The sequence below is a fragment of the Sapajus apella genome, unplaced genomic scaffold, assembly GCF_009761245.1.
Source record: "Sapajus apella isolate SASKATOON/1434 unplaced genomic scaffold, GSC_monkey_1.0 scaffold29, whole genome shotgun sequence".
NCBI lineage: Eukaryota > Metazoa > Chordata > Mammalia > Primates > Cebidae > Sapajus > Sapajus apella.
This window is the reverse complement of record NW_022436969.1, coordinates 20,701,572-20,722,371: the sequence shown is the minus strand read 5'-3', so window position 1 is coordinate 20,722,371 and position 20,800 is coordinate 20,701,572. Positions and strand designations below refer to the sequence as shown.

The 20,800-nt window shown below is 42.2% G+C and overlaps 1 protein-coding gene across 1 annotated transcript in view; it reads right to left on the bottom strand.

The window, feature by feature from the left end:
* Positions 1 to 12,867: 12,867 nt before the first annotated feature.
* The window catches only part of RAB31 (RAB31, member RAS oncogene family), a 151,141-nt gene continuing 143,208 nt past the window's right edge, over positions 12,868 to 20,800 (bottom strand). Inside the window, exon 7 of the mRNA XM_032293389.1 lies at positions 12,868 to 13,980. Coding sequence (XP_032149280.1) covers positions 13,883 to 13,980 — 98 coding nt within the window. The 3' untranslated portion in view covers positions 12,868 to 13,882. The remainder of the gene's footprint in view (positions 13,981 to 20,800) is intronic.

The window sequence follows — 20,800 nt, the reverse complement described above, 5'->3', positions numbered from 1 at the left end:
ACGTTGTAAAATAGAATCATACCATATGCAACCTTCTTAGATTGACTTCTTTCACTTAGCAATACGCATTTAAGGCATTCCCATGTTGTTTTGTGTATTGTTTGCTTCTTTCATCACTGAAAAAAAATCTGTTTTAGTTAAACTCGAAAAGCAGATCCTAAGACAAAAATTTGAATATAAGTAGTTTATTTGGGAGATAATCCCAGGAGACATTGGAGGGGGAGTTGGGAGGTGATCAAGCCAGCTGTCACTATGCACAACTGAAGCTCCCACCCAAGGCAAGCTGGGAGAGTAATGCCAACTCTCTAAGCTTCATTGGAACATTTTGTCAGAGGCAGTAAGCCTGGCACTTCTGCTTGCCCTATGCACAGGCCCTGCATGTTCTCACAACCACCCTGAAAGAATCACAGGTGTCTAGAGTGAGCAGTCATCTGAGAATAGAGGCCAGTGCTGAGAAACTGTGCTTGGAGAGGGTACCTGCAATGTCTATTACAAGAGGTGAGCAGTATTAGCAGAAGAAAGATTTCTCTTCTAGATTCCACTCTAAAGAGTCTGCAAATCTAACTGAGGATGCCTGGGTACCCTGCCAAGGTAGAGCTGTGAGCACTGGTCCTACTTTGACCACTTTTGACTTTCTAGTATAATGTTTAAAGGTCTCCGGTGTGATTATTTACTGGAAAATTCTGTTTGGAGCTGCTTTGGTAAGATTCAGGGTAGGTATAAGTTTGTTGATGTTTTAATATAAATATGCTTCTAAAAAGACTTGACAAATGCACATGACTACTGGCCATAGTTCATGGTGCAAAGACATTGCTCTCTGCATACCATTCTCCGAATCTACCAATGTCCACATCTGAAGATGCCAGACAAGTGAGCAGACTACTAGAGGCTACACTCACCTTCAGAACAAGTGGAGCCACAGTGGAGTGGAGCAGGTAGAAAGAAGCAACGCAGCAGGCCCCAGTAATCATCTTTTAGTGTATTGTAGCTTTGCCTTTCATACACTGTTTAGATGTTCAAACAGATGGTCAATACTGACCTCCCTGGGAAGGGCCCAAGCTCATTCTCACCATAAGTGAATGTGGCATTCAGTGGGCCCTTAATGCATGAACGAATAAAGGCATGGCTGGATTACAGCTTCTATAATGGGAAACAGTTGAAGAAAGTTTATACTAAAACACTTAATTTAAAAAATATTTTTGCTAAAATGACCTTTATGAACAACTGGCAGACCACTGTCTCCACCTTAGCCTCTGAGTAAAGAAATAGGAGAATCACCATACATTGTGCATATCAAAACATCACTACGTACCCCATAAATTTGTACCATTATTATGTTAATTAAAAAAATAATAAAATAAAGGAAATAGGAGAAAGATGAAAGACACTATTCACATGTTTATAATACATCCAAATTTTAAAATCATAATGCTGGAAAAGAAACGTTTAAATCAAAAAGAGTAAAATGTCACAGACTAACAGTCCTGTCAGCACCACACATTTAATGAAATGATGTTATATGCTACACATCTCTCTTCCCCAGTCCAAAAATAGGCTTCTTGAGGGTAAGATAGGCCGTAGTATCTGCAGTGTTTACAGCCCAGCATGGAATATCCCAGACACCCAATGAAAATTTGCACAATAGGATCAAAGTGCCCATATCTTGTGAGTTTCTGTTTTTTGACTCGCCAAGGTAATCACAATTAACTTCCTGCTTTCCTGCTACAACACTGAGTGTAGGAAATAAAAATGACATTTTAATACTAGACTTATGCTGTTTAGTGCAAACAATGCACTAATCTCTGGTAAACACAATTTGACCCTAACTTATGGGCTAACCTGCTGCCCCTAATTCTATCACGACTATAATTCCTCCTGGGGAGATCTAGGAAAGCCTCCTAAAATTGCTTCCCAGCCTCCACTGCAGGGTGGTATATTGCCAGATAGAGAGGAGCAAAGCGGGATGGCCTTCCAGTTAGGAGAAGGCAACCAGGCTGTGACATGAGCAGAAGCAGGGACCCTGGGCAGCGATGGGGCCAGGATAGAGGCTGGGCTAACTGAGAGGGGCATTTCCCACAGGTCACAGCGTTGCAATTTTACTTAATTTGCAATAAGGGTCTCACAGAAAGTTTTCAGGAAATGATATGATTTGCTCTGGACTTATCCCACTTATTGCTAGCATATTCTACACTAGCTCTGAGAGCCAATGATAACATTCAAAGAGATCTGTTGAGAAACTATCACAATAATCAAGAAAGAATATATTAAGAGTCTAGGTTACGACAGTGGAAAGAAGGTGAAAAGATTTGAGAAATTCAGAAATAGAATTTCCATGGTTTGGTCAGTGCCTGAAAAGAGCTGAAACTGACTCTCAAATTTGAAGCCTGAACCTCTGAGAGAATGCAGCACATGAATTGGATTGCTAACAAGGTGCAGCACTATTTGCATGCCAGAGGGGACTTCAGCACACACATTCTGCAGCTGGAAATCAAGCTCTGATCTCTGGAAAGCAGTCAGACTAGACAACAGATTAGAAGCCAGACATCCAGAGGCAATAGCTGAAGCCATAAAATGTTGGATGAAATCAGAAGGAAGGTGGTGTACTGAGAAGGAATAGGAACACACATTTGCAGGAAGTACCTGCATTTAAGCTCTAAGAAGATCCAGCAAAGGAAAATGAAAAGGGCAGTAAAAGAAGCACAGAAACCATAAAGCCAGCTTCTGGGCTGGAGAAGGAGCATCCAGGAGGGAGGAAGGGGCCCACGGCTTCCCTCTGGGAGTGGACAGTGGGAAGAGGGGGTAGGCTTTGAAAGTGCAGAGCTGGGGGAGGGACCAAATTCAAGTGAGCAGTGAATAGAAGATCAAGTGAGCACATCATGATTCTCATTTAAGAATTTCTTTAACGGGAAGGGAAGAGAGCTAGCTTGGAGGAGAAAGAAAGACAGCTAATCAAAACTAGAGATTTGTCCATATAGATAGGTTGATGGGAGGGCTAAAACAGTGCAGGGCTGATTTTCAGATGAAAACAAACAAACAAACAAAAACCTTGGGGTGTGCCTTAGAAATGAGTTGGGATCTGTTGCCAAATGAGCAGGAAAGGAGAGGAAAGGCACTCACACATCCAGAGAGACGTGAAGGAGAGCCGACAAGGCTGCCACCTACGGTCCACCAGGCCCACCTGGAGACACCAGTTTGGGCACTGGGTTCTCAGAAGCTAATTCAGGGCCTGGGGCCCTACAAAGCAAGACGGCTGGACCCTAATGCATGAGTCATTTCCAAAAAGCCACTTAAGAACTTCACTGAGGGTTGAGTAATGGTTTCAACATTAAGGTCACAGATACAGAAAAGATAAATCAAGCTGCCCAAGCGGTAGGGTCAAGGAGAGTCACCCCAGCAGTTTTGGATCAGACCTTTCCATCAAAGTAGCAAGTCTCCTTTAATTGGGTAATTCAGCAATTCCAGCCTGAGCTGGTTAACCCTTAACTCCACGGTCAAAACTTCCTCTTGAGATGTAAGAGCATGTCTTGGAATAGGACACAGGATGGACCTCCACATGAAAGCACTTGCCCTCCTTACGGTCCTTAAGCTCTCTATGCTCCTTCTGTAAAAGAACAATTTTGCATCCACCTCAGATTTGTTTTGTGGATAAAATGAGACACAGTTTGAAAGTAGCTCCTGGGAAATTTTCATTAGACATGGATCTCTTTTTCTTCATTCTTTTATTATGTGCAGCACTTATAATGAGATGAAAGAAAAGAGGAAACAGTAGTAGCTAACATTTGACTTCTGTCTCTCTTTATCAGAAAGTCTTGGGTAATTTACTTAACCTCCTGTGTCTGGGTTTCCTCACTTGTAAAGTGAAGATAATAGTGTCTACCTCATAAAGGCTGTTGTAAAAATAAAAAGAGATAATATGATGTATAGCCCCTAGAACTGTGTCTGGCACATAGCAAGCCCCTATACTCATGTTATCTGTTACTTTTTTTGAGCGCTTGCTTGGTGCAAGGGCCATAACAATTCTTCTGTAGCATAATCCCCGTGGCTCTACTTGGGAGGCACCAGGAGTGCATCCTCTTCTATGTGAATAGCATTTCCAAGAGCTGCCTGGGGCTCCTCCTGTGAAAGCCTTATCACACGCATCCTCTCCCTTGGTCCTCAGGGCATACCCAGGGGTAAATACCACAGGCTGACAATACTTTACACCTTGTGGGCAGATGTTTTCAGAATTCAGAACTTTGGATTTTACAAAGTAAAATAGTATATCTATCACAGAACATTCCAGCAGGCAGGGGGAGGATCCTATCATCAAACACAGCAGTATTTCTGCAGCTAGACATACAAATATTCACTCCTGGTTGGATACATAATGATTATAAATAGCATCACATCAGTTCAGGTTGGTCCCGCTGCCATGTCAAACTCAGGAAAAATATATATATTTACAAAGCTTTTTGGATTCTAGAAGTGTGTATGTGTATGCATATGAATTATTATCTGCATTTTACATATGAGGAAACTGAGGCTTAGAGGAACCAATCTGCCGAAGGTCTCACTGCCAGCAAATTACAGAGCTGGGAGTCAGACATAGGTGTTCTGACTCTGGATGTCTTCATCTGCACACTGCATTGCCTCCCAAGAAAAGAAAAAGGAAGATAAAAAAGAATGTAGCAACTAAAAACCACAGTGAGATACCATTTCATGACAGGATGATGATTATTAAAAAGTCAGAAAACAATAGACGCTGGCGAGGCTGTGGAGAAATAGGAACACTTTTACGCTGTTGGTGGGAGTGTAAATTAGTTCAACCATTGTGGAAGACAGTGTGGCAATTCCTCAAGGATCTAGAACCAGAAATACCATCTGATCCAGCAATCCCATTACTAAGTATACACCCAAAAGATTATAAACCATTCTGCTATAGAGACACACACACATGCATGCTTATTGCAGCACCATTTACAATAGCAAAGACTTGGAACCAACCTAAATGCCCATCAATAATATACTGGATAAAGAAAATGTGGTACATATATACCATGGAATACTATGCAGCCATGAAAAAGAATGAGTTCCTTTTCAGGGACATGGATGAAGCTAGAAGCCATCATTCTCAGCAAACTAACACAGGAACAGAAAACCAAACATTGCATATTCTCACTCATGAGTGGGAGTTGAACAATGAGAACACCTGGACACAGGGAGGGAAACAGCACACACCGGGGCCTATCAGGAGGTGGGGGAAAAGGGGAGGGAGAGCATTAGGATAAATACCTAATGTATGAGGGGCTTAAAACCTAGATGATGGATTGATAGGTACAGCAAACCATCATGGCACAGGTATACCTAGGTATCAAACCTACACATTCTGCACATGTATACTGGGACCTAAAGTAAAAAATCAATCAATCAATAAATAAAAGAATGTAGCAACTAAGAGGACAGGGAAAAAGAACGCTTCCCGGCTTCAGGGCAAAGGCTGAAGCCTATGGCATCATCATAGCCACTCAGTTCCCTATCCTAAGTGCCTTGCAAACAATGATTTCACTTCATGTGACATTAACCCCATGATGTGGATACTATTCCCATTTTACAAGAGGTAACTGAGGTTCAGACAAACCAAGTAACTTGCTCAGAATCATTTGATGAGTAAGGGATGGGGCTGACTCCTCAGTTTCTGGTTCCCACCCATGTGGCCAGAGTGCTTCCTCAAGTCACACTGCCCTGGAACTCCTCATTCTTGCCATTCTCGGTTGTCTTGTCTTTTCTCTTCTCTTTGGTCCCTCCTTTGTAGAAGGAGGTAATTGTAGAAATCTGATGGAGTGTGAAGGACTAGTTCACCGCCTGACTCATAGTAGCACTCAATAAACACTTGTTGGATGGGAGGACAGATGGACGATTTTACAAAGATAGGTGATAAGGTGCTACCCAGGAACTCATGCGTTTTCTGTCCCCCAACATGCCCTCCTCCAGTGCCAGAAGTGTAGAAGAAGGCTAGTCTAGAATGATCCACATTCTAGTGTGCTCAGAACTACCTTTTACTCCTTCTGTCCCAGCAGCCCTTTTCACTCTCAAAAGTGCCCCAGATTGGGGGAAGAGTCTGGAACTAAGCAGAAGATTCAGAAACCTAAATGGATAAGCCTGGGTGAAGTTTCTCCTCCCCCTGCCTTCAGGAAGAAAAGCACTGGAGAAGCCCAGGCAGCTGACACCCAGATGCCATCTAGGTAAGGCCCTGGAAGGCAGGCCCAGCCCCAGCTCTCCACCACCTCCTAGAAAGGGACCCAGCCCCAGCTCTCCATCACATCCTGGAAGGGGGCCCATCTCCAGCTCCCCACCACCTCCTAGAAAGGGACCCATCCCCAGCTCTCCATCATCTCCTGGAAGGGGGCCCATCTCCAGTTCCCCACCGCCTCCTGGAAGGGGGTCCATCTCCAGCTCACTGCCACCTCCTGGAAGGGAGCCCATCTCCAGTTCTCCACCACCTCCTGGAAGGGGGCCCATCTCTAGCTCTCCACCACCTCCTGGAAAGGGGCCCATCTCTAGCTCTCCACCACCTCCTGGAAGGGGGCCCATCCCCAGCTCGCCACACTTCCTGGAAGGGGACTCATCTCCAGTTCTCCATGACCTCCTGGAAGGGGACCCATCTCTAGTTCTTTGCCACCTCCTAGAAGGGAACCCATCTCCAGCTCTCTCCCACCTCCTGGAAGGGGGCCCATCTCCAGTGCTCCACCACCTCCTGAAAGAGGCTCCAGCTCCAGCTCTCCATCACCTCCTGAAAGGTGCCCACATCTCCAGCTGATATGGTTTGGCTGTGTCGCCACCCAAATTTCATCTTGAATTGTAACTTCCACAGTTCCCACGTGTCATGGGAGGAACCTGGTGTGATGTGACTGAATTATGGGGGTGGGTCTTTTTTGTGTTGTTCTTGTGATGGTGAGTGGGTCCTGATGGTTTTAAAATGGGAGTTTCTTTGCACAAGCTGTCTTTTTGGCTGCTACCATCCATGTAAGATGTGACTTGGTCCTCCTTGCCTTCCACCATGATTGTGAGACCCAGATTGAGAGATGATTTAGGGTATCTAGTGGAAGAAATTTCTATGCAGAAAAGCATTTAAGAGGTGACTTGGGTGCTGTTAAAGGCATTCAGTTTTGTAAGGGAAGCAGAGCATAAAAGTTCAGCCATGTGGAATTGTAAGTCCATTAAACCTCTTTATTTTGTAAATTACCTAATCTTGGGTATGTCTTTATCAGCAGTATGAAAATGGTCTAATACAGTGAATTGGAACCAGGAGTGGGGTGCTGCTGAAAAGATACCTGAAAATGTGGAAGCAACTTTGGAACTGGGTAATAGGAAGAGATTGGAACAGTATGGAGGGCTCAGAAGAAGAAGGGAAAATGTGGGAAACTTTGGAACTTACTAGAGACTTGTTGAATGGCTTTGCCCAAAATGCTGATAGCAATATGGACAATAAAATCCAGGTGGAGGTGATTTTTTTTTTTTTCAGACAGAGTGTTGCTCTGTCACCAGGCACCAGGCTGGAGTGCAGTGGCACAATCTCGGCTCACTGCAAGGAGGTGGTCTTAAATAGAGACAAGGAACTTGTTGGGAACTGGAGTAAAGGTGACTTTTGTTATGTTTTTGCAAAGAGACTAGTGACATTTTTCCCCTGCCCTAGAGATTTGTGGAAGTTTGAACTTGAGAGAGATGATTTAGGGTATCTGGTGGGAGAAATTTCTAAGCAGAAAAGCATTTAAGAGGTGACTTGGGTGCTGTTAAAGGAATTTAGTTTTATAAGGGAAGCAGAGCATAAAAGTTCAGAAAATTTTCAGCCTGACAATGTGATAGAAAAGAAAATCCCATTTTCTGTAAACAGGTGAAGAAAACTACATTCAGCTTTCTGCATCAGACAGAATGGGGCTCATGCCACATCATGAGGTCATTGAGCAGCGCATGGAGAGGTTCACCTGGTGTGGAACGGGGGCTTCCTGCTAACAGCCAGTGAGTGACCCACCTCAGCAGCAGAATCCCAGCCCCAGTCAAGCCTTCAGATGACTGTAGCTCCAGATGACATCTGAAGATCCCTAGCCAGAACCACCTAGCTAAGTCATTTTCAACTTCCTCCCCTCAGAAACTGTAATATAATAATTGTTTTTTGTTTTTTTGTTTGTTTGTTTTTTATTTTGAGATAGACTTTCACTTTTGTTACCTAGGCTGGAGTGCAATGGCGTGATCTCAGCTCACCGCAACCTCCACCTCCTGGGTTCAAGCAATTCTCCTGTCTCAGCCTCCCAAGTAGCTGGGACTACAGGCACGCACCACCTTGCCCAGCTAATTTTTGTATTTTTAGTAGAGACGGGGTTTCACTATGTTGACCAGGATGGTCTCGATCTCTTGACCTCGTGATCCACCTGCCTCGGAATCATTGTTTTATGCCAATTTAAGTTTTGGGCAAAACAAATGTGTTTTGCAGTATCAGATAATATTTCTGTTATACACACACACATAAAGGTAAAATTAATTCCCAAAAATAGAAAAATAGCATTAGTGGCTCATAGGATATGCTAATTTCAAATGTTTTTGACATACATTGCCAAGCTGCTGTCTAGAAAGATTATACGAATTTATACTCTGACCAGCATATATGGGACTGCCTCTTTTCAAGATACCAGGCAACAGTTGGTGTTATCTTTTCAGTTTTTTAATAGAACACTGAAATGGAAGGGAGAAGATGGCTTCATATATGTTCAAAAAGCCAGTTGCTGCAGTTATGTGTAGAAACTTGAGAGGAGACATTCCTGGAGTTGAATGCTCATGAAATTGGGATGAAGTCTCTCTCCTCTTCTAACCTGCAAGTCTGCTCTCTAGACAATACCTGCCTGAACAGGGACTATTTGAAGGAACAGGGACTATTTATAGCAACCACAGGGAATGCTGGAGTCAGCTGAGCACAGCCTGAGTTCCTTGTCCTTGCTCTCCTGCGCCCCCCCTCAGTCCACTGGAGTTGCCTTCTAAAAATGTGCAAGTTTTGTAAAAATGTGCAAATTGCCAGCCTCAGGGCATAACTCCTCAGACACTATTAAATACACCCGCAGGTGGAACAAAACAGTTGTGCAGGAGTGGGTAGTGGAATCCCTGTGCAGAATACTATTGACATCGAAGTCTGGGCTGCACGAAATATGCCATCTGAATTCAATCATGGGATTATTTCCAAAAGCATTTCCCAAAGTTGCTATACACAGGCAACTGCTTCTTAGTAAATGCAAAAGAAAGGCGTATTTTCTCATAAAATTGGAACACTGAGTCTCTTGATGGTGACGGTGGGTGTTTCTAGTTTGATTACATATTGGAAGCATTTCTAGCAGGGGCCTCAGACAGTGTCTCCGATGCTGAGAACATGAAGAGATATCTCCTCTTCATCTCCCACTTTCCCAGTCCTCTAGACATCAAATGAAGCTATGCAGAGAAAACATAAGCCCCACAAGGGCATGAATTTGAAAGTATGTGTGTGTTTGTCGGTGGCAGGTAGTGGAGGCTGAGATGATGGAGGAGGGGGATGGGAGTGAGTATAGCTCATCAAATTTAGTGGGTAACTGACTTGGCAAGTACAGTAATGAAATCTTTCTTGCATATTAAAGAAGTCACCCTGATCCTTTATTGTTTGTTTCTGGTCTCCATTCCCCTTTCTCTTTGAAAAACAAAACACTCAGAAAAATATCGAGGCTAATAAAACATATGCCTTGAAACGACCAAATGCTATCCTTTTATCATATTGTCTTCAGATTTTTCTATCATGAAGTAAATACAAATGACTGCTAGTTACATGCCCTTTGTTCTCCCTGATCCTGTTCACTTTCTCCCTCCCTTCAGGTGAGGACCATCATGAAGTTCATGTTTCACTTTCTAATTCTTTTAGCACACAAACACATTCGTAAACAACGTCTGAATTAGTGTTCTGTGTGAGATGATATGCATTGGTACGTATTCAGCTTACTTTATTCACTCAGCCAGGGACACAGGTGGTTGCCCAGGCTGTGCACTGCACAGTTCCTGAGGGTTGCATTCAAATAGGCCACTATGATGATAGCTCCCTTGGGAGTGTGCAGATGGCAGCCTGCACTCCAGATTCTGTTTTTGCGATCCATGTTGATGCATGATAATACTGCATTAATTTTAATTACCTGATAGCTTTCATCATGTGGCTGGGCCACATTTCATTTTTCCATTTCCTTAGTGGAAGACAACATTTTGCTATTGCAAACAGTGTTTCCGGGAACATTCTTATGCATGTCAGCAAATGTACAGGTGCACACATTTCCCTGGGAATCATCATTCTCTGTTTAACTGTGATTTTTAAAAAATGATTCTACTGAACATTGTAATAAGAAAAAGACAAACTTCATAAAACTTAAAATATTTATTAGTATGAATCAGTGTGTGTTAAACCAAAAATAACAGATACAGTTGGGCATTGTTGAAGGAAATGCTTTACTACAGAATAGGATACATGGCGGAAAGGTCCTAGCTGACTGTGGCGGTGTCTTGTATGTGCAAGAACTGGGTCCAGCCCAGACGGAAGCGCTTTGCAAGAACACGAGAAAAGGAAGCAGTCTGCACAACAGAACAGCGCCATTGGATTACGGGGTCTGGTTTCAACAATGTTAAGACAGTAAGCTAGGTAACAAATAGGTCTGAATACAGCTCAGAACCCTTTAGTTTATAAGCTAGCTCACCATTCAACTTACCAATGAGCATTGCAGAACAGTGAGAACTGAAGCTTACACAAAAAAGTTCAGTTTCAGCCATCACATGCCAAGGTCCTTGACTGTAGAGGAAATATTTCAGTCATCCAAAATTTCTCAGAAAATGAACTCAGTTTTCATTGGGGCACAGCCCTTACAGTTGGTTAAAAGTTAGTTTCGGGTCTTCAACCTTTTAGTCTGCAAGGTAACGTCATACTCAACAGCCTAATGTGCCATTTTAAACCATAAAATGGCAAGTCAATTATGTGACAATGTAAAATGCTTGCACAACTCCACTGCCATTCTCAGAGATTTCCACTGGGAAACCAGCCCTCTGAGAAGCCATGCCTACCTTATATTAATGTATGGCTAGGGGCCAAACTCAACCAGTGAAATGGATTACATACGCAATCATATTTACACAGAAACACACTCATGCCACACATGAAAGAAAAAAAAGGGAGAAAGAACAAATTTTGGAAAACGTTACATGAAACATCACATGAAACTACATGACTTTCTTTCAGCAACAGTAATTTCCAGGCCTTTACATAATATTATGTGGTTATGGTTCAATTATTAGACAGCCAGGAAGTAATCCCAAGCCAAAACAAAGGAAGGTCGTAATGCCTCATTGTAGACAAGGCCTGAGCATCCACAGAGAAGATTCAATGTTTATGTGAATACCAGTTTGCCCAAGTGTGATCTACTTTCTTCACCGACTGCTCTGAGTGGTGATCAGAATATACATATATTGTCATCCGACTGGCTTGAATAGCTAAGGCAATACAGAAAGGTAACAGTGGTTTTACACCTTCATGTGCTTCTGAAATAAAACCATGGGCTCATTAGTGGGTAGCTCACTGCATGTGGCTAAGAGTAGACATTTTATGCAAAATACGACCACTGGAAACCCAGCCCAAAGCTACAAAACTCTCAGCTAGGACACTTATCCCTCAGCTCAAAACCTGATCAGCTGTCTAGAGATAAATCCAGGTTATCAGGGAAAACTAGATGAAGAAAGGTTACAAATTAAGCCTGCATGTCAGCTGGAAAGAGGTCACTTTAATTTTCAACTCAATTTTTTTTACCTTTGGCAAGAGGTATGATCATTTCTTGGCCTGCAAGCACCATCATGCCAGCCATTAATGTGGACATGTGGAAAAAACCCTAAAAATTCCTGCAAAGGCCCTGTCAAGACATCCAAATGCCACTTGCTAAGTTTTTGAGGTACCTGTTTGGGAGAGCCAAATGTAACTCTTGAAGCAAAATAAATGTTTTTCAGCCTTCATATCCTAAGACTGTCAATGAACTCTCTTGAGTGAAGCTGAAGTGTGCTGATTACTGAAGTGCCAGGTCTTTTTTTTTTTTTTTTTTTTTTGAGATGGAGTATTGCTCTGTTGCCCAGGCTGGAGTGCAGTGGCGTGATCTTGGCTCACTGCAACCTCTGCCTCCTGGGTGCAAGCAATTCTCCTGCCTCAGCCTCCTAAGTAGCTGGGACTACAGGCACCCAACACCACACAGCTAATTTTTGTATTTTTAGTAGAGATGGGGTTTCACCATGGTGGTCAGGCTGGTCTTAAACCCTGACCTCATGATCTGCCCTCATGGGCCTTCCAAAGTGCTGGGATTACAGGCATGAGCCACCTTTAATCTAATCAGCCCACGATCTCTTTCCTGACTTTCGCATTATAGATTGTCAATAAGGGTTAGCTGTCCCTCAAATGCTCACGGCAAAGAAGGTACCAGCTGGCCCTGGTGAGCACACAGCATGATTAACCATTTCTGAGCACCAATCCTAATGTCCTTTAAGAATCACCCCCTAATATAAGCCCTGGAAGGAAATCAACTGCTTCTTGATCCCTACGTTTTGTGAAAGTTAGAATGGTAATAGAATTTGAATTTTCAGTAGGAATCACTTTTCTTCCTTTCCAAGCTTTTTATTCCTTGACTTCCTTTGGATTCAAAGATCTTTAATTAATTGAGCAGACAGGGAATCTGAAAAGGAAGTTTTTCATCGAAGCCCATTCTCAGTTCCTTGGCATTCCAGGGTCAGACCTCTGGTTAGCCCTAAAGCCTTCTCTCCAAGCTAGAAACATAAAAATACTTTCTCTGATTTTGTAGTTTTTTTGGGTCTAGAATTTTAAGGTGCTGATACTTCCTCTGGCTGGCTTTCCTATAACCTATTATTAATTGCTATTAATAGAAGTTTGGCCTATGATTTAGATTCAAACATTAAACTTAATTCCAGTTAATTCTCTTCCCTTAGATATGACACTAAGAGTTATTCTCTTAGTAAAATAATACTATGTGCATTAAACTTTTCTAAGAGAGGAGAAATGTACTCCTGCGGAAGAGACGCACGTCAGGTGGTCTCTTGAATAACGTGTATATACTGCATCTCTCACCACTTACATAGTGATTACTTAAATTGCTCTTTCAAACTAGGCCTCCCAGTCCCAAAATTATATGTAATAATTTAGTCTGATTTGGTTTGTTTGGGTATACATGACCATAACTTAGAAAAATGTTCACCAGTTAAGAGAGGTGTAGACAACGGTTTCTAACATACTTTTCCTGGCTTCTATAATAGCTGAAGTCTCAGTCTGAGTGATGGGCCATTGACATTTCTCCCTTTCCTTCAGAAAAGTAATAAATAAAGGCTTACTTCCAAAGCTAGCTAAAAACTAACCTCCTGAATTAAATTTGCCTTTCAGCGAAGGTTGGTTAGGCAACAAAGGCAATGACACTGAAGAAGTTACTGGAATTTGGATAGATAGATAGCACAGGAAATCCGAGTGGAGCTCCACTTTAGAATCCCATACACATAATAAGGCAGTAAGACTTCTGTATACATCCAAGAATTTTTAAAGGTTTTTTAGCAAAAATGCAACTACATCCCTTCCATGTGCATTTCATGCACTAAAGGCCATTTTGTGGTGGTGTGGTGGGTTTCTCCAGGGTTTTCTAAAGTCCTTTTTCAGGGACATTTCCTGCCCCACCCCTTGCAGGTCTTCCAGGATGCAAAGCCAGCGTGCTCACTCTTCTCAAAGTGAGGTGCCAGGACACCGAGTGTAGGGTCCTTCAGCAGCGCACAGGGATATAGGCTCTGGCTTCTTCAAGTACCATGGACCATGGCCCTTGGGTCAACAGCACCGGCGGCTGGCTTGCGTAGGTGGCTTCCCAACTTTGATTGCTCCATTGTTTCCATTTTCATGGGGGTCCAAGGGTGGGATCTGACGGCCTGGAACAAAAAGAAAGCTAAGGGTGAGTTCCCTTTCCCCCAGCCAACACTGCACATAGATTTTCACCCGGCTTCAACACCCCTGCTTAATGTTTGGGTTGTGCAGAAAACAGAGGCGATCCCGGAGGGGCTTTCTCTCTCCCTTCCTTCCTTCCTTCCTTCCTTCCTTCCTTCCTTCCTTTCTTCCTTCCTTCCTTCCTTCCTTCCTTCCTTCCTTCCTTCCTTCCTTCCTTCCTTCCTTCCTTCCTTCCTTCTCCTTCCTCCCTCCCTCCCTCCCTTCCTTCTTTATATCGTTTCTTCCCTAGCTCTGCTGCATGAAGCCCAATTCATGGGCACAGGAAGTTCAGGTAAGGAACAGTCCAACAGCTTCCTGATGGTGTGGATTTCCTGGGCTAGGAAGATCCGCTCCTGGGGGCAGTTCCCACCCACCCTCCACTTATCAGTGCATCCCTCCCTCCCCACCTTCCCACAGACCCATCCTGATTTAATGAGCGGGTTTCATGGTGCCATGACTTCAGCAGTAACAGTGAGTACTCATCCATCTTTTCTGCTTCTCAAAATAGAAACGGATTTGAATTGTAATCTTCCTAGCAGTGTCATTTATTAACACTTAGCTCATCATCCCTCATCCTGCCAATGCACTTAGATCATTAACTGGAAAGCCCTACAGAGACATTCTTCATAGGAAACAGTATTTTAATGCCATCCACAAGTAATTTTATTTTTACTTAACTTAATTTAAAAAATTATCCGAGAGTCTCTATAAATAAACATAAAATAAAAATTAAACAGGCAATGGAAGGGGCCAGGGAGATGATAGCTAAAGGGTATGGGCTTTTTTATGAGGTGATTAAAATATTCCAAAATTGACTGTGCTGATGGCTGCACAGATCTATGAATATACCAACACCACTAAATTGTACACTTGGAATGGGTGAAATGTATGGTATGTGAATTTTACCTCAATAAAGCTGTTTTTTGAAAAAAGGCAAAGGAATCTGGAAATAACCTTAGCAGATCCCAGTTTTCAAAGATTTTCACAAACACCATCCTCACCTCGCCCTGCAAACTTGGTATAATGGTCGTTATTATCACCATTTCACTATGCCTTGAGAATCTGAGCACGTTGCCGAAGGTCCCATCAATAATAGGTAGTAGTATAGCTGGTGCTTTGATTAGAATCTACACCTTCATTTCCTGATGGGTCCCAAGGCCTGTGCTCTTCCCATTGAACTACATTAGCTTTCTCTGCTACTTTTCTATCCCCCTTGAAAAAGGCAAGAAGGACTAGCTCTAAAATGTGGATTTTGTTTTATTCTTGAGACAGGGTCTCACTATGTTGCCCAGGCTGAAGTGCAGTGGCTTGATCATGGCTTACTGCAACATGGAATTTTGGTTAAAGGGATCCTTCCACCTCAACCTTCTCAGTAGTTGGGACTACAGGTATGCGCCACCATGCCCCGAAATACACATACACACACACACACACACACAAAGACAGCCAAGGGTGAGTTCCCTTTCCTTCAATCAACACTGCACACACAGATTTTCACCCTGCTTCAACACCCCTGCTTAATATTTGGGTGCTAATATATACATATATATATTTATTTTTATTTTTATTTTTTTGTAGAGACAGGGTCTTGCTATGTTGCCCAGGCTGGTCTTAAACTTGATCCTCTCACCTTGGTCTCCTAAAATGCTGGAATTACAGGTATGAACCACCACGCCCAGCCTAAAATGAGTATTTTTTGTTATTTTTTTTACTGGCTAGTTAGTGTATTCATTTGCTAAGAAACCAGTACTTAGAAGTGGAAGAGAAATTGGTTCTAAAGACAAAGTCTTTTAATGCAAGTGGATGTTACCTAATGACCATATGAGAGCCAAAACACTCCAGCAGAGATGCATTTCCGCAAGGGACATCAACAGTTTACTTCAAAGGTAATAATACATTGTGTAGATTAGATAGTATGGACATTCACCAAAGCTTAAGCATCAAGATTAAGGACACCAGCATTTAATTCCAAATTCCAAAGTAATAGCAGAGATCTTCATCTGACGATGAAGTGAATGAAAAGTGTGCAACAATTTCTGCAGCTGTGGTTTTTGCCATTTGGTGTAGCCAACAGAGATCTAGAGAGCTTTTGCAGGCCGTCCCCAAAACCCTTCCGTCCTAATCCAGGAACAAATGAGACAGTAAGTGTAAATTTCCCTTTTCTGGACATACTATTCTTTTAAATTTATCACAATTAAAAGGGAGTAAATAAAATGCCTCTTCCATTTTGTCAATCTTTGGTGATGGAGGAGGAAGTCTCCAATGACTACCAGTACCCTAAAGATCCAGCCAAGTCAGAGCTTGCCAATAAAGAGTTACTTACCCCAAAGGGATGACAGTGTCAAGTTACATCGTTACTTAAGTTAGTAATATTTCAGGAGCCTCCTGAGTGTGTTACACACTGCAACCAGGACTTTGGCTTTTGCACCTGAAATATTTGTGGACAGTACTATAATTCTGATGGGTACAGCTGTTGCCCTAGTTAGCCAAGAGCCAAGAGCTGTTTACTTATCAGCATATGGAGTTGAAATTTTAGCATTTTTTGCAGTATCAAAATCAAAATCCTATGCTAACATCAGCTTTGTGGTGTCCTTATGTTAACTCTAATGTTAGCAAAACAGCATTAGCTTTTTAGTCCTCCATGACTTTACACGCCTCATGTCTTGTTTTCATAAATTTTTTTGCTTTGGAAAGTACACAAATTAAAGAAAAAGTTCATATGTAAGACAGTTATTGAAGTGACAAAAGTGTAGTGAAAATCTAGAAACAAAGAGCATGCAAATAGTAAAATAGGATGCCAGGAGGTCCTGTCAACACCCTTCCTCGCTTTCCGCCACCTCCTCCCTCTTTGCTGTCTCTCAGTTCTCTCTCCAGTCAACAATGAGCACAGATGCACAGGATGCAAAATTGAGGAAGGCCTGGCTCTGTCTCAAGGAGACTCCCCTCCTGCATGTTTTGAACTCTTAGCAGCATTCCTGAATCAGCTGTTGAACCTGGCATCTTAGGAGTACCAAGTTATTTTATCTTCAGAATATTCAAAATTTCACTTATTAGAGTAAAATATTTCTCAGACTTCATCTTTCTCCTTTGGTAGAAAGAATTTTGAGATGTGACAGTCAGCATTCCAGTTCAGTGAACTTGGACCAGTTATTTAAAACCTCCAAGCCTTCCTTTCCTCACCTGTAGAAGGAATGTGGGAGAAGAACACACACGGCCACCACTAACGGGAGGAATCAATGATGACGAAGGGAGTCCCCAGCAGTCGAGGGCTTCTGGGCACGGCTCATGAGTTTTGCATGGGGTAGGGGGAAGAAATGCTGTGTGATTCATGGTCACAGTCGATTCTCAGGGTTTAGTTAGTGAACCGGGACCCACCCTGCTTGTCTACAAAACTCTCAGCCTGTGATGAGTCACGCACATGCCAACTTCAAATAGAGGGAGGGAGAAGGAAATGCTTTCATGCAGAGACAGAGGGAAGCCAGATCATACCAATGAGGCTGGCACCTTTAAAAGAAGAAGGGGGCCTGCACCAGGAAACCAGAACACAAACCTCGATCTTAGGGCCTAAGGTATTCAGAACTTACCGGAAGGTTCAAGGCACTTATACAAAGAAATGGTTTTGGAAAATGGCCATGGCATTCTGTACCAAGGTGATCACCTTGGAACACTGTTGAATCAGTATTGTTTACAAGAGCATAGAGCAGGACAAAAATATATACACAAACATCTGAAAAGGCTCTGAGCCTCGTCTGTAGGTTTCCACTCTTACAAAATGTGCTCTAAGTACTCAGCCTCCAGAACAAGTTGTCCTTGAGCACAAATTCGAGGCCAGAGTGTTTATTTTAATATGGTTTGGATTGTGTAAGATGCTGTCTAGGAGAAGTTTAAAAGACTTTTTTTTTTTGAAGTTCAGTTTTCCTGAAAGTTGACAGTGTAGAGGAAAAGCAGGTTTTAGAAATGATTCCATAGGAACACAGTATGTGAAAACGAATTCCTAGCCTATAAATTTTATCATGGCTCTGCATTGGAGGTGTAATGCATTTACACACAACAAAAATAAAACAGTGAGCATAGCTGGGGCCGTTCCCTTTCCCTGTGTGATAAACCAGCCATTTCCCATGTGAGCACCAATTCCCCCCTAAACATTCTGCTGTATGTGATTCTTTGCTCTTTTCATTCCAGTTCCTGTATTAGTTGGCTTGGCTTCCTTTTGTTCGGTGTTAGCCATGCTGGCAGTTGCTGTGTAACATCTATTTCTTGATCTGATTTCCTGAATCATCCGGATGAGTAACCTGACCAAGTTTGCTAGGACTTGGCAGTATTTACTCTTGATAATGACTTCTAGCCTCTAGCCATGTAGAGAAGGGGGTCTCCGGAACACAGCAATGACTCACGACTGTGGAGCACCACCCTAAGAGTGCAGAACTGGGGACAAACACATGCTACTTGAAGTTATTCCCTAGCACTGTCCTCTTGCTGCTATAAAGAAGACAATAGTAGGATTACTAGAAGGCCCTGAATATTAGGATAAAGAGGAACGCGCTACAAGCCATAAAGGACCGGAATGGATGCTCAGGTAGGAAGTGCATTGGGTCAGGAGGCCTGGAAAGCTCAGGTCAGGAATTAGGTCAGCTTTGAGTGTGCCACGGGGAAGCAGGAAGCACAGATGGAAAGAGAAACTGTGGAAGATGCTCAGCAGGAGGTGACAACTGCCTGGAGGCAGAGAGTCAAGACAGAGACCAAAAAACCTGAAGTTCAAAGTCTAGGGAGGTAAGGAAGTAGTGATGCACCTACACGAGGGAAGTCAGGAGAGGCCACCACTGGTCTAAAATGCTGAGGTGTCCAACACAGAGGGACTTAAGCTACTTTAAAATCATTAGGCTTCCCCTATCATTCTCAGCAAACTAACACAGGAACAGAAAACCAAGCACCACGTGTTCTTACTCATAACTGGGAGTTGAACAATGAGAACACATGGACGTAGGGAGGGGGAACATCAAACGCTGGAGCCTGTTTGGGGTTGGGGGCGAAGGGAGGGAGAGCATCAGGACAAATACCTAAGGCATGTGGGGCTTAAAACCTAGATGCTGGGTTGATAGGTGCAGAAAACCACCGTGGCACACGTATACCTATGTAACAAACCAGCACGTTCTGCACAGGTCTCCCGGAACTTAAAGTTAAAAAAAAGAATAAAGAAAATAAAACCTTAAAAAATATTAGGCTTCCCTACCTCTCAAAGGCACTTTTCTCTTTCTTTTTTTAATTGATAAACTTTATTTGTTTTTTGAGCACTTTTTGGTTTACAAAAAAAAAAAAATTGAGTGAAAAATAGAGAGTTGGCATATACCTTTCTCTCCTCATCACCAATTTCCCCCATTTTTAACATTTCTTGCTTTAGTGAAAGATTTGCAACAACTAATGAACCAATATTTGCTGAACACATTACTATTAAGGCTAGTCTATAGTTCACAAGAGGGTTTCCTTTTGGCACGGTATATGTTATGGGTTTTGATAAACAGGCAATAACGCGTATCCTCTATTACAGTATCAGACAGGACAGTTTCACTGCTGTAAAAATCCTCTGTGACCCACTGATTCATCCCTCCTCCCACAGCCACAGCAACCACTAATCTTTTCGCTGTCTCCACAATTTTGTCTCCTCTGGTGTGTCATGTAGTTGAAATAATATGGTGTGTAGCCTTTTCAGATTGGCTCCTTTCACTTAGCAATATGCATTTAAGGTTCTTGCACAGTTTTTATGGTTTGACAGCTCATTTTCTTTTTATTCCTTAATAGTGTTCCACTATATGGATGTATCCCTTTAATTTTTTGTTTTAACATTTAGAAATTATAAGACACAAAAAGCACACATCAAAAAGGAAAAAATCTGACAAACTACACTTCATCAATAATTGAAAACCTCTTTTCTCCAAACAACACTATTAAGAAAATGAAGATAAGCCACAGCCTGGGAGAAAATAATTGAAAAACAAATATCTGATAAAAAATATGTATCCAAAACGTAGAAGTAATCTTTAGAACTCAACAATAAGAAGACAAACAAGCCAATACAAAATGGGTACAATTTGAACAGGCTCTTCACCAGTTATACAAATTGAAAACAAGCTCACTAAAAGACACTCAACATTACTAGTCATTAAGAAAACACAAACAAAAATCACAATGAGATACCACTATACTTCCATTCAAATGGTTAACATTTTACAAACCAACAGTACAAAATGTTGACAAGGACATGGAGCAACTGGAACTCCCACGCATTAGTGTGGTAATATCTAGTCGTGAAACCACTTGGAAGACAGTTTGGCAGTCTAATCTTAGAAAGCTAAACACACACCTACCAGTTAAGCCAGCCATTCCATTACTTGGTATTTAGGCACACAAAGACTTGCGCATGCATGCTCATAGCACCCTTACTGGCTACCACCCAAAACTGAAAACAATCCAAATGTCAGATGAATAGATTAACAAATTGTGGTTTATGCATGCAATGGAATACTACTCAGGAAAAAAAAAGGAACTCAGCAAAATCCATATTTTCTTAAACTGCAGGACAACTGATCTAATTTCTTGAATAAACAAATTGCATAAGGGGAAAAAAAGAAAGATAGAATGGAAAGCTGTTGCGTAAGAGAGGCTTAAAAGATACACACACCAACTAATCCCAGCATGTGGAGATTATTTCCATTCTGATTTAAACAAATGGTAATACACAAACAAAGAAACCATTTATGACAACTATGA